The sequence below is a fragment of the Telopea speciosissima genome, chromosome 4 (assembly GCF_018873765.1).
Source record: "Telopea speciosissima isolate NSW1024214 ecotype Mountain lineage chromosome 4, Tspe_v1, whole genome shotgun sequence".
In the NCBI taxonomy this organism is placed as follows: domain Eukaryota; kingdom Viridiplantae; phylum Streptophyta; class Magnoliopsida; order Proteales; family Proteaceae; genus Telopea; species Telopea speciosissima.
The window spans coordinates 24,885,523-24,899,120 of record NC_057919.1 but is presented as its reverse complement, the minus strand read 5'-3'; the positions used below and the strand labels follow the sequence as shown (position 1 = coordinate 24,899,120).

The window sequence follows — 13,598 nt, the reverse complement described above, 5'->3', positions numbered from 1 at the left end:
TACCGCAGCGACTAAGGTGTGACATACGCTGATACGCTATGGAACGAAATTAACCGTGACTCGGTCATTGTCTTACCAAAAGCCCATGATTCGTGAAGAGTAGCAGTCGTAGTCCGTCCGCGCGACTAAGGTAGCGTTCTTCGCCCCTGCGCCCTGACACAGATGCGCGTTAAATGACGGCCGCACCCCCCTGACCCTTTCCAGGGTTCAGGGGGTGCGGCCGTCATTTTGCACACCGCTAGGATGCAGGGGCAGCGTGCGCTGCCGGAAAAGGATTCTGCCCAGCCGTGGCGGGAGCTGGAGCATCCAGTCCCGCCAAACGACAGCAAAAACAGGGGTGGGGTGGTCATTTCATAGGTGGGTCCCACTTGTCCCCGCATGTGAAATGACCACCCCACCCTTGTTTTTGGGGTGGTTTCTGAGCGTTGGACCTTCTAGCTCCCGTCACGGTTGGACAGGAGCCAGGTCCGTGCGCTGCCTGACCAAGTGGTGTGGTGTTCTTTTTCAATTTATACGTACTTGGTATCGAATCAAGGATCAGTCACCTTGGAATAGGGATGTAAACGGCTTAGATACGGATCGGATGTGATCGGATACAGGTCCATTTACATCTCTGCCTTGTGTAAGCCGGACATTCCTCCCCCCAGCGGATACAATTCACTGTCAATCCATATCTCTTAGATCATGATTCTCTTTTCCTCATATTCTAGAACCTGATGAATCTTCAAAAATCTTCAAGATCATTATTTACTTAATTTTTTATTATTAAGTATTCGGATTTTTTTTTTCGACTGCTTTTTATCAGAGTATTCAGATTTTTTTTTCAGATATCTTTAAACGAATTCGAATGTCCCTATACAGATACAGATGCGGATCAGATTCGGATTTTCAGATATCCATTTACATCCCTACCTTGGAACCAATACTACACCGACCGGGATCAGACAATTTTGTCTTTGGTTTTCCTTAAAAACTGTTTTTTTTTTCCCGACAATTTTACGCTAGTAAGTACCATTCCATTAATACGGGATCAACCCGGTACGGATACCAGTCCACATTGATCGACACAGCCACGGCTTTTCTTTTCTTTTTTTCATTCTTCGACAGATTCAAACATATTAGTCAAATCCAATCAGCATCGTATCGTATCGATATCGGTATCAACCACTGCAAATATTGTTCCACACACTAAACCCTTGCTTGCAACCCCTATGTGGCTCAACGAGAAAACCCAAATCAATATATTGATAGAAAATCGAAAGGACCGAGCCCCCTTCACTTCCCTACACTATGGGCACTTGGCAATGTCAGATGATCAACAGGAGGGTAGTTTCGACTTTATCAATAAAGAATGGAAATGTAATGATGATTAAAAGTCCAATCATGGGATCAATTCACCTATCCACCTCCCCTAGCAGAGGGATTTTTCCCCAAAGTCATGGAAGATTTTTTTTTTTTTTTTGTGGGCAGTAGTTCTTATGCACAATTGTGCATGTGCATGGTTGGCATTAACTATTGTCAAAATGGGCATAAATGTCTATCCAGAATAACCCTAAAGCCCCACCCCCTATTGGATGAATCGATGCATGGAATCTACGTGCACAAATTCCTTTCCCTTTTTTTAGGACTTCATTGAAATCCATAAAAAAATTCATGCTATACTCTCCCCAAAATCCGCAACTCTCTATGGCAAGTGTGCACATGAGGCTTGGTTACAGGACGGAACTTGGCTCTCAGAAAAGTCCTAGTAGACCCCTAATTGCCATCTTTGTGAAAATAGTATAGAATCAATGGCTCATATACTCCTTTACCCCCCCCCCCCACCCACTCCCCAGTTACCTCAATTTATACAATATTGGAATACTTTCTTCACTGGCAGAAAACAAGTGGGTAGAGAAGTTTCAAGCCTAGCATCATTCTTGTGTTGGGAAATTTGGTTAGCTCGCAATGAGTTCATGTTCAGAGGCTTAAAGAAATCCCCAGCAGAAGTCATTAAGACAACGGGAGCTCGGGCTCAAGAATTCATCAACTCTCAAAGGGGTCAAGAGCGAAACAATCAGCATGCCAACCAAAGCTCCAATCTTCACAATGCAACGTGGTACCCACCCCGAAATCCTCCTGTCTTTAGACTCAATTTGGATGCTTCTATAAATGGAGACATGGGAGGGTTAGGTTACGTTGTTAGGAACTTCAAAGGAAATCCGTTGGTGGTTGTGTCGGCCCCTATCCACCTCGGCTCAGTATTGCAAAGAGAGGCCTTAGCTAAGATTGGGGCTACTATACAGCATTTCGAAAAGGCATTGATGATCTCTTGGTGGAGTCTGACTGCAAAGAGCTTATCCTGGCACTAACTAATAGGTCAACCTCTTGTCAATATGAAGTTTGCAATATTGTCCAGGATATGCAATGCCTTGCAACACATTTTAGACCTTGCTCCTTTCGCTACATTTTCAGGGATATTAACAACGTGGCTGACTCCCTGGCTAGGAAGGCATTGTCCTGTGTGTGTGAAACAAATTGGTCATTATCCATTCCATGGTTGTCTGATCTCTATTACTCAAATACCGTGCTTTGGGCACGTGATAAAAATAAGTTTTCTTTCGACAAAAAAAAAAAATTGGAATCCATAACATCCTTGAATATGCAAAAGTTCTTGAGATCCCAACAAAGTGGAGGAGACATTGGAGTTAATAACATTATCATGTAGACATATACTAGACTATAGAATAATGGATCTCATCTTAAGGTTGGGCCAAAATGTGCTTAAACAATAAATAATCCTTATGTTGGGCTCGATTTTCAAAGAATCAATATTTAATAAAGATTGAGAGGTGTTTCCGACCTCATATAATAAGAGGTGGGAGTTTATGATAGCACCAAAATCATAAGGTCATATCATGAGTGTTGAGGGGATTCCTCCTTCTCAATGGATGAAAGAAAATTTTGTCTGTCCACTAATTTATTGATATCAAACATAGGTTTTTGAATATCAACTTAAAAAAATGAAAAAAATAATTAAAAACAATTGTTGGGGATGAATGTGCAGACCACGAAGAAGAAATCAAGCAACAACCATTCACAACATTAAAATTTTAACATGGTTTTGTACAAATGCTTACATCAACATCAACATCAGAGAACTAGAGATTTTTTAATAAGCTAGAAAAACTATCTACACAATTCTCCACTTCACAATGTGATCTCCCTTGCTTGTATTTAGAGTTTTCCACATATAAAAAACCCTAAAAACCCTAATCTTCACATAATTATAATTTTACCCTTATACATGTAATGGACCCAAAAGACTGACCCAAACAAATACAAACCTAATAATAAATATGTGAACAACAACAATATATAAGACATAAAACTCAATAGTCTCCACTTTGGCTTGGATTTTGAAAGCCACCCTGAAGAGTTATTGATGTCGACTTTGCAAACTCTACCATTATCTCTACCTATCCACCATACCCAATCGACATGGCCCACACCCCTGCCCAGGGTACCATGCATAGCTTATCACTATATGATGTGATGTAGTTCCACCTCCCTATCGCTGCGATCCAATGAGAGAGATCACTTCCACTCACCAAATACAAAGTGAAAGAGACTCATTTCTTTCCAACCTATATGTGTTCCCAACTTGAACTACCTGCAACATCCATAATTTGTCTATACCTCTTGCCTAAGTTCTAATGGTAGTGGCACCTCTTTCAACCGCTCCTACAAGTCTGTACAAATTACCAATCATTCATTTCTACATCACAATCATGGCCCCTCTTGAAACCTTGAAAATTCAACCTTCAAATGAGTAGCTGAAACCTCTCGAATTTAGTGTTTCCAGTGAAATAAAAAATTTCCTTAAATTCAGCACATGTCTAACCCTAGTCAAAGTTCACATCCCATCAACACTTGTGAATATGTACAGTCTTAATCCCAAAAATCATGTTTTTCGCTTTAGTTATCATTTTGGCAATACCATTATTATATATATGATATAGCAAATTGATTCCCGACTAAACACATATAAAATGAATAACCTAAATCTAAAATCCAATCTGAAGTTTACATACCTAATGAAGTAGTGAGATAGACATCTCCATCACTTCAGGACCCTTCTCACAACAATAGCAGTAGATGATTTATCTCCATTCCCTTTCTTGTCCTCCTCCTTATGCCTTTGTCAATTCCTCTTTAAGTGACCTTCATCCTCACAATAATAATAAATTATTTCTCAACCTTTCAACTTGGAACGATATTTGTACTTGCTCGCCATCAACTTCAACAAACCCGATCATCATTGATCTGCACGAACTTGTAAGATCAATACTAATGAAATGAAATCTACTTGAAATCGGCTTGACTCGCATCATGAACTGCAATGTAGTACTAAAAAACCTTGGGATATCAAACTCTACCCTTGACCATGTTTTTCAAATCATGAACCCCAAACCTAATCATCTTCCATTTTTTTCTCTCTTCTCTTCATAATGTATCAGAATTGGAATTGTGTAGTGTTTTATTTCTATGCATCTTTTTTCTTCTTCCGCTCTCCTTGTACACCGTTTGTTTTCGAGATTTCATCTGTGATGTTATGTTGAACCTTAATCTGATACCACTTGTTGGGAACGAATGCACAACCATGGGGAAGAAACAAATAAAACGATCATACATAACCATGAATAATTTAATATGGTTTGACACGCATGTTGACCTCCACCCAGAGAACCAAGATTCTTTACGGAGTCAAGAAAACTCTTTACACCGCTCTCCACCTTACAATGTAATCTCCCTTGCTTGTATTTAGGGTTTTCCACATAAAGAATATATATATATATATATATATATACATATATATGGTAAGGAATGGTCTATATATTAAAGCGTGACTAGCGTAAGGAATCTGAATTACAAATCTCAGATAACCAAGGAGTGGAAGATTGCCATGTTGTCCTGCACGCAAGGGACAAGGCTTTTCGGGCCAGGGAGTCAGCTACGCTGTTAATCTCCCTGGAGATGTGAGACATTGAACAAGAAACAAAAAAAGACTGGAGATGTTGGATGTCTTGAATGATGTTTATGCAATCTAAGGGAGGAGAGTGGTTACGGTCGAAAATACACTTAGCTAGCTCCAGATTGTCAACCTCCACAAAGAGATGATCAATACCTTTTGAGATGCCTTCAAGCAAACCAGCTCTTAAAGCTAAACTTTCACCCTAGAAGACTGATGAAAACTGTGAGGGCTCTGAAATTGCGACCACCACCTCTCCTAGATGATTATGAATAATAATCCCCAAGCCTCCTTTACCTTCAATGAGAGACGCGTCAGTGTTCAGCTTCAAGGAAGGAGGACTCGGAGGAGACCAAGCAGGGGGAGGAGCCAACCTTGATCTAGCAGGTGGGTTTTGGTCACGGACTGCACAAGGTTGCTTGGATGTAGCCGAATAAAATTCCTAAAACTCTTTCTCCGCTTTTGAGGCCACTTCCATAGGACTCCAAGTTATCTGGTTGAAAAGGAGATCGTTCCTTGCTTTCCAGAGAAACCAAATAATAAAGGAGCCAAGACTAGCAATCTCCTTCCACCCATGCTTATCTCGCCGAGAAGATAGGTCCCAGCTTTGAATGACCCTGAATAAAGTGGGTGATGCCGCTGGGGGGATGGGATATAAGAGAGACGAGACACGAACATATAGCTTGGGCGAAAGGACAAACAAGAAGGATGTGATCAACAAAATAGAGAAAATATATAGAAAACCCTAAAATCCCTAATCCCCACACAATTACAATTTTACTCCTATACATGTAGTGGATCCAAATCCCAATCCAAACATGTATAATAAGCTCAATAATAATTATGTGGACCGCTACAAAATATATGACATAAAACTCAACAATAATTTTATTGTTTTACAATCGAAGACAAGAAGAATGTCATCAAAGGGTCCCTTTGTTTTTTCAAGGATTAATCTCCATGTAACCATAGATATTGATAATAAGTTGCCACCATGCTATTATGTGCAATAAAAAAGACAAAATCATTTTGCCATGGATTTAGGATTAGTATTTGATCGACAGTATCTGTGATCCATTTGATACGGTTGATACCAAATTAGTGGTACAAAAAAAAAAGCAAATTTTTTTTCTAAAAAAGGCAAGAGGTCATTGCCTGGTCGCATAACCCTGGTACTAGCACAAAGCCAATGAGAGTGCATATAGAGGTATCAGCATAAATGAGATTTTTTTATTTCACGGGGATAAGCGGTAATTTCGAAAGCTCTTGTGTCTGGGCACACGAACCACCCCACTAGGCAGCATTCTGTTTTATGTATCTTGATTTACTTTGCTTGGCATTGGGCGCTTATGAATGAATAGGCTTTCTATCTACCAAAAAAAAAAAAAAACAAAAACAAAATCCTTGCCATTTGTATATAAGCAAAGTATATTAATGAATATCATATTTTATTTACCAAAAATACCCTTATTATACCTGATTCGAACTTTGCTTAAGGGCAAAACTGTTATGATGCCAAACTTCGAACAACCCTTTTTTTCAAAAGAGCATAATAGAATATATTTTTCTCTTTTTTTCTTTTTTGATGAAATATATTTTTCTCTTTTTCAACCAAAACAAAAAAAAGAAATATATTTTTCTCTTTTGTTCCCTCTTTTTTTTTTTTTTTTGGTAGAACTTTTGTTCCCTCTTTGAAAGAAAAGTAAATGGAAGGGATAATTTTGAAAAGTAAATTTATAAAATTAAAAGGAGTGTAACAAAAGAAAGGAATCGTTTACCTCTCCTCTTCTTCCTTTTTTATCCCAATATATAAATGCCCTGAGCACACTTTATTTTTTCCATTTACATCTCTGGCCATTAGATTAGATATCTCGTATGATCCCAGACTACCACGAAATTACTTTACGCCGACATGTCACTGAATACTTTCCTCGCGAACGTTAATTCAAATGTGCAAGCTGGCCCGCACAAATCCGACCGTTGTAACCGGGGCCAACGTTAATTCATTTCGTCGTTTCGTTCCCTTGCGTTTCATCGCTCGTTCGTTCTCTCACTCTCCTTCTCTCCCTCTCTCTCTCTCTCTCTCACTCACTCACTTTCCTTCCTCTTTCCCCCATGGCGATCGCTGCAGAAGTGCAATCTGAAGAAAAGGTATCTATCAATCTTAGGTTTCAATCTGATTAGGGTTTTGCATTGGCGTCAGGGATTTTTTATTTTTAACCCCCTTTCATTTCCTGCTTGGAAGAAACCTGAAATCTTAGGGTTCTTGTCAGTTCGTAATTTGGGCTACCTACTCTTCACCATTCTTTCTTTTTCTTCCCCCCTTCTTCTTTTTACTAACAGATTAGAAAATCTGGGCAATGTGGGGGGGGGGGGGTACTTGGGTCAGTTTCATGGATTTTACTCTCTTTCCAGGGATTTTTGAATTTTCGTCTGGCTGAATTGTTTCCTCTTGAACTCTTGGATCGACAATGTATTTGTTATGATTCGTTGAATATCTGACATAGTTCTTGGGTTTACGATGAGCATGGCTTTCTGATAATCTACGGTTTTTTTTTTCCAGACTTCTTCAGAGGTTTCCCCAGCAGAGAAGAAAAGGTGGACTCTGAATGATTTTGACATTGGGAAGCCTCTCGGAAGAGGAAAATTCGGTCATGTCTATTTGGCGAGGGAAAAGAAGGTTTGTTTTTGGATTCCAATTACATTTTTTTTGGAGGAATCTTTTGTTTCTCCCCCTTTCTTTCTAATTTTCTGAATCGGGTAGGTTTTTGTGGAATGCGAGCTGATACTAGGTGTCTTTGTAATCTATCAATCATTTTAATTTAGAGCCTGTCTGTTCTAATGATAGTATACTAGGAGATCCAGAATAGTAAGAAATAAGCAGGAGGCAGAAAGACATTACAGTTATGTTAGGATCCATAAAGGGGGTGGTAAAAGAGGGTTTTTGGAGCTTGAATCTTCGACCAATTATAGAACCACATTGTCCGAACTTAAAATTACCAAAATTTCAGCTGTCGCGAGGTTTTACATATCTTCTCTTCCCCTACTGCCTTGATTTATGTATGGTATCAATGTTGTCGTCCTTTATTGCCATTTGCATATAGTATCCCATGGTTTTCTTTTATCTTTGGTTGAGTAAGGGACTAAAGCTTTGTAAGAATTACAAATTCATACTATTTAAACCAAACATTCCATTTGCATATGATTATTTGTCATTTGTTCTTAGAAATGTAAGCATTTTTCTTTTCAAGCTTGAACTATAATGCATGTTTCATTTCAAGTGCTTATTGAAAATCCCATCTTGTAGTTTCATGCAATCTTGATTGTAGTCTTTATTTTCCATAATCAAGTAATATAAAGCTATTCATTCATCAAAACAGAGCAGTCACATCGTTGCACTTAAAGTACTTTTTAAGAGCCAGCTCAAGCAATCTCAGGTTGAGCATCAGCTACGCAGGGAGGTTGAAATACAAAGCCATCTACGGCACCCTAACATCCTACGCCTCTATGGATATTTCTATGATCAGGTCTGGAAACTGATGAACCATCTTAATGCCTGGTCCATTACTTCTCCCCCCCCCCCCCCTCCCACCTTTTTGGTGGGGGCGATGGAGGTTTATTCTAGTCCAAGACTCAAGGGAACAAATGTTTAGTCATTGACCAGTTATTATCTTGTTCAAATAATTATTGCAGACACGGGTTTATTTGATACTAGAATATGCAGCCAAAGGTGAACTCTACAAGGAGCTTCAGAAATGCAAGTACTTCAGTGAAAAGCGTGCTGCCACGGTGAGCCCTCTACCTATGGTGAACTTGGCACAGTTTCACATTATTCTCTCCGTTTATCATTGACAGTTTCTTGTTAATATTGATGAAGTAACATGGATTCATATTTCTCCTTCAAGTTTTCCTAATTATCAATTTTACCTAACTAGAAATTATGGAATGCTGCATGTGGTACAGTATATTTCATCATTAGCACAGGCACTCATATATTGCCATGGAAAGCATGTTATACATAGAGATATCAAACCGGAGAACCTTCTGATTGGTGCGCAGGTGATAATCTTAAGTCTGGCTCAGAGTTACCACTTCCTTTTATTGATTACATGGCATTTCATGGGCTTATTCTTAATGCTTGATGCTATCCACAGGGTGAACTGAAAATTGCAGATTTTGGTTGGTCTGTGCATACATTTAATCGCAGGCGGACCATGTGTGGTACACTGGATTACCTTCCACCTGAGATGGGTATGGTCAATTGTGTAGGAACAAAACTCTTTAATCAGTTTTTTTTGCTTTGCCTATATATTCTGGTTTGGTTGTTTAGTAAAATAGTCATTCCGTTTACAGTCGAGAGTGTAGAACATGATGCAAGTGTTGACATTTGGAGCCTTGGTGTCCTCTGCTATGAGTTCCTTTATGGGGTACCCCCATTTGAAGCGAAAGAACACTCAGACACATATAGAAGGTAAATAGAACATAAGTCATTGTCCAAACTACCAATTTTTCAAGCTGTATTCTTCTTTCAACAGAAATTGCTAGTTTTGCACTCTCTCTCTGTCTCACGATGATTAGTCACAGAAAAGAGAGCATTAACAATGTTATTCTCAATATGTTAGTGAGAAATTTCTGTTTTTCACAACGAATATGAACTTTTGGAGCTGAATTCAATCTACGTTCTGTACCAGAAGATTTCTGATACCTGAAACTAATTATTCTGTTGGGTGCAATCCTTTCCCCATGAGATGCTGATGTCGATGGTTAAAAACATATGCAGGATAGTAAAGGTGGATCTCAAGTTTCCTCCAAACCAACATATTCAGATTTCTGATATCTGAAACTAATTATTTCTGTTGGGTGCAATCCTTTCCCTGCAAGATGTATTCTTCTTTCAACAGAAAATGCTAGTTTTGCACTCTCTCTCTCTCTCTCGTGATGATTAGTCAGAGAAAAGGAGCATTGACAATGTTATTCTCAATATGTTAGTGAGAAATTTCTGTTTTTCACAACGAATGTGAACTTTTGGAGCTGGCATATTTTTCCTACTATTAGAATTCAATCTACATTCTGTACCAGAAGATTTCTGATACCTGAAACTAATTATTTCTGTTGGGTGCAATCCGTTCCCCATGAGATGCTGATGTCGATGGTTTAAACAAATGCAGGATAGTAAAGGTGGATCTCAAGTTTCCTCCAAAACCAATGGTTTCTTCAGCAGCAAAGGACCTTATTAGTCAGGTGAGATCTTCTTCTCCTGTCAATAAACATTTGAGATTTTTCATGTTTCTGAACATAATTAAGTTTTGAGTTTTGAATCACTTGTGGATACTAGATGCTTGTCAAGGATTCTTCAGAACGTCTCCCACTACACAAGCTTCTTGAGCATCCATGGATTGTTCAAAATGCAGACCCCTCTGGTATCTACAAGTGTTGAATTGCAGATAGGAGACTTTTTCTCTTTTGTGAAACCTTGAAGCTGGCAGGGCCAGGGATGTTCCTCGATTGATGGTATCAGCAATATGGTTACTGATGCAATTAAATGTGGAAATTCGCTCAGAGACAATGTGTAAATTTGGATGCATGCTGCTGTCTGCAGTCACATTCAGACATAAATAATACCATGGTAATCAAGATGTTTATGTCCAGTCAATGTTACATGTAACTTATATATTTGTTCAATGACATCATAAAATGCAATTTCAATTCACATAAGAATGTATTACAATGCACAGGCCAACTCTCAAATAGAGAGAGAGAGAGAGAGAGAGAGAGAGAGAGAGAGAGAGAGAGAGGTAATTCTTATTTTTTATTCCCATCTCTGATGGTAACATCTCAGGTATTTATTCCCATCTCGGATGGTCCCCTCATAGAATTTTTCCTATTTTGAATGCTATTTTAAAGGGCATAAACAATAACTAAAGTGGAAAAGAAGTCAATCTCTGGTGGTCCTCATAGAATTGCTCCTATTTTTAATGTTATTTTAAAGGCATAAACAATAACTAAAGTGGTCAAATGTTACCGTTGTACTTAATTTCAAAAATATATTTAGGGTAAATTACTCCCCCCTCCCCTCGATGATCCCCGAATGACAAACCCCTCCCCTGGGTATTGGGTAATAACTCTCCCCTCCTCGTAACTCAGAAGATTCTATCAAAAATACTCATTCTGTCAAAAATAGCTGTTAAGTGATGACATCACCCAAAATATTTTCATTTAAACCCCAAAATGCCCTTATTATTCTGATATACCAATAATGCCCCTTGTGATATACCAATAAGGCAATAATACCTCCTAATAGACCAAATGAACCCAAAATCTCTTCTTCTTTTCGTTCGAACCCTGTAGGATTCCAGGTTGAGGTACTGGCGGGATTCCTAAGTATATCTTCCTTTTCTTCCATCAAATCAATTTTCTTCTTTTCTATCCTGCGGATACTAGTTTTGATATTCTTTTCATTTTTCAATTCTATTAACCTAGTTTCTAGTCCGTAACATATGTTTCTTTCTTCTGAATTCTGATTTTAAGTTCTGTTTAAAACCCTCTTCTGGTCGAATTTCAGCTTTCCTACTTGAAGTCAGCTTCTTTAAAAACTCTGTTTACTGATCTGGTATCTTAAATCTGAGTTCAGAATACTGTTCGGGTTCTATTACTGAATAGTTATTGTTATTTCTGTTCTAAATCATTCTGTTCCAGCCATTGATTTCAGAAGTCCAACTTTAACCTGCTTTCTTAAAATCTTAGTGCCTGCTTGATAACCTTACTGCTGTTTCTGTGCTGAAACTGTGCTTAGAAACATCAGAACAGTTTTTTCTGTTTCTGTGCTGAGAAACTGTTTTTGACCCGCTTGGTAAACCTGTTCTGAAAACGTTTCCAGAAGACAATTGAAACAATGGAACATCACAGGTGCTTGATAAAATTTGTTTTCTAGAACATGTATTATTACCAATATTTACAAAATTTTAGTACTTTTAAAGGTTAAAATAAGGGGAATTATTAACGTAACAAGGGTCTGTTACTTATCCAAACATAACAAGACACCTACTACCCTCTTCAAACTACAGGTTAGGACGCAGTTGGAAATAAATTTGTAAGGATACTTGTGTAAAATCACATTCATTGTTGGAAAATCCAGGAAACCCAAGAATATTAGATTAATTTTTTAATAAAGGGTTTAAATGTAATTTTGCACTACCCATCTTCCCCACCCAAAATCAATACCCAAATCTCTCGTCTCCGACGATGAACCAACCTCTTTCTCTCTTTTTTCCAACGAGCTAAAAGTCCCTCAAAAAGTTGCAATCTCCAAAACCATCGCCCTCTTTGCCAGTCTCTTCTTCCTACATCCCTAATTCCTCATTCCCTCGTTTTCTCCACACCGCGTGACAATTGCACGCTTAAGGGTTGAGACTTGCCCCTTAACTAACATGGATTATGCATATATGTGGTTCTTTAGCTCCAAAAGGAAGAGCACCTGGGTTTGTTCCCAGGAGATGATGGTTCGAGTCCATCAAGACTCTCATGTATGATTCAGTAGGTTCTTTATTTACTGTCATTGGATTTCTCTTTTGAGTCTTTGATTACTGTACTTTTATCAAGTGAAGGATAGGAAGATAAAGTTACACCTAATCTCATAGTTTTCTCACCCAAGCAGCAACCAGAGGCAGTTCAGAGATATTGCCATTGAAAATAGGCTTGAAAACCAGATTTTTCATAAAACACATTGTATTATGGAAGATCTCAAGTTCTAAGATCTTCACCTGTGTGAATGCCTCAAATAAGATCAGAAAGGCTTGATTCCTAGGAGCCGACCTTTGTCTCCTTATGAATTGTAAATGTTTAAGATGTTTATAACATGGGAATGATTTGTTAGCTTCTCTAATCTCAAGTGCCTTGCATGGAACTGTTTCTGCTAATGAAAAACTTAAAAAATATATTTAAAAAATCCCGAAAAATTGCTGACTAGAGCTGCTGCTTTCAAGTGTGATTCTTTTGTTTTGTTTTATTATCACTCTTTTGCAGCAAGGTATTTTGCTATTCTTTTTTATGACAATTCTATCTACTTAAATGGTAAAATTGTTGTTCGCAAAATTTTTTGAGGCTCATCTGGATCCAATGTAAGCATGATCAGGAAATCAGGATTCACTAGGTGTGCTAAAAAAAAAGTGCTGGTAGAGGGTTGTTACCCTCCTACCTTTTTGAAGTCTCAATGGTTGATAAAATTTGTGACCTTATGTTGCAATTTTAATTTAAGCAAAGTGGTTGTTACTATAGTTAACAATATAAGGTATTTTGCTATTCTTTTTTATGGCAATTCTGTCTACTTAAATGGTAAAATTGTTGTTTGCAAAATTTCTTAAGGCTCATCTGGATCCAATATAAGCGTGATTAGGGATGTCAGGATTCACTAGGTATGCTCAAATTCAAGGCATCCATCTAAAAAAGTGTTGAATAGTGATGGCTAATAGGAGTGAATCAGTGGGCTCTAAAAATATTTCCCTCAATAGTTTCACTCCCAGTTCACTTGTTGAGATCCTCTAAACTCCTACTAACATAGATACAGTCCTCTCAAATACTCAGGCACTCA

General features: G+C 38.2%; 1 protein-coding gene across 1 annotated transcript; it reads left to right on the top strand.

Moving 5' to 3' along the window:
* Positions 1–7,024: 7,024 nt before the first annotated feature.
* LOC122657726 (serine/threonine-protein kinase Aurora-2) lies at positions 7,025–10,715 on the top strand. The gene is made up of 9 exons (XM_043852522.1): positions 7,025–7,162; positions 7,575–7,691; positions 8,392–8,538; positions 8,705–8,800; positions 8,975–9,070; positions 9,166–9,262; positions 9,365–9,482; positions 10,180–10,252; positions 10,347–10,715. The coding sequence occupies exons 1-9, from the start codon at positions 7,127–7,129 to the stop codon at positions 10,446–10,448; spliced, it is 882 nt and encodes a 293-aa protein (XP_043708457.1). The 5' UTR covers positions 7,025–7,126; the 3' UTR covers positions 10,449–10,715.
* The last annotated feature ends 2,883 nt before the right edge of the window (positions 10,716–13,598 follow it).

Bases quoted from the DNA above. Each gene is read 5' to 3' on its own strand.
- LOC122657726 (XM_043852522.1), top strand. From the start codon at position 7,127: ATGGCGATCGCTGCAGAAGTGCAATCTGAAGAAAAG. The intron at 7,163-7,574 runs GTATCTATCAAT...TTTTTTTTCCAG, and splicing joins AAGTGCAATCTGAAGAAAAG to ACTTCTTCAGAGGTTTCCCC. The intron at 8,801-8,974 runs GTGAGCCCTCTA...CATGTGGTACAG, and splicing joins GTGAAAAGCGTGCTGCCACG to TATATTTCATCATTAGCACA.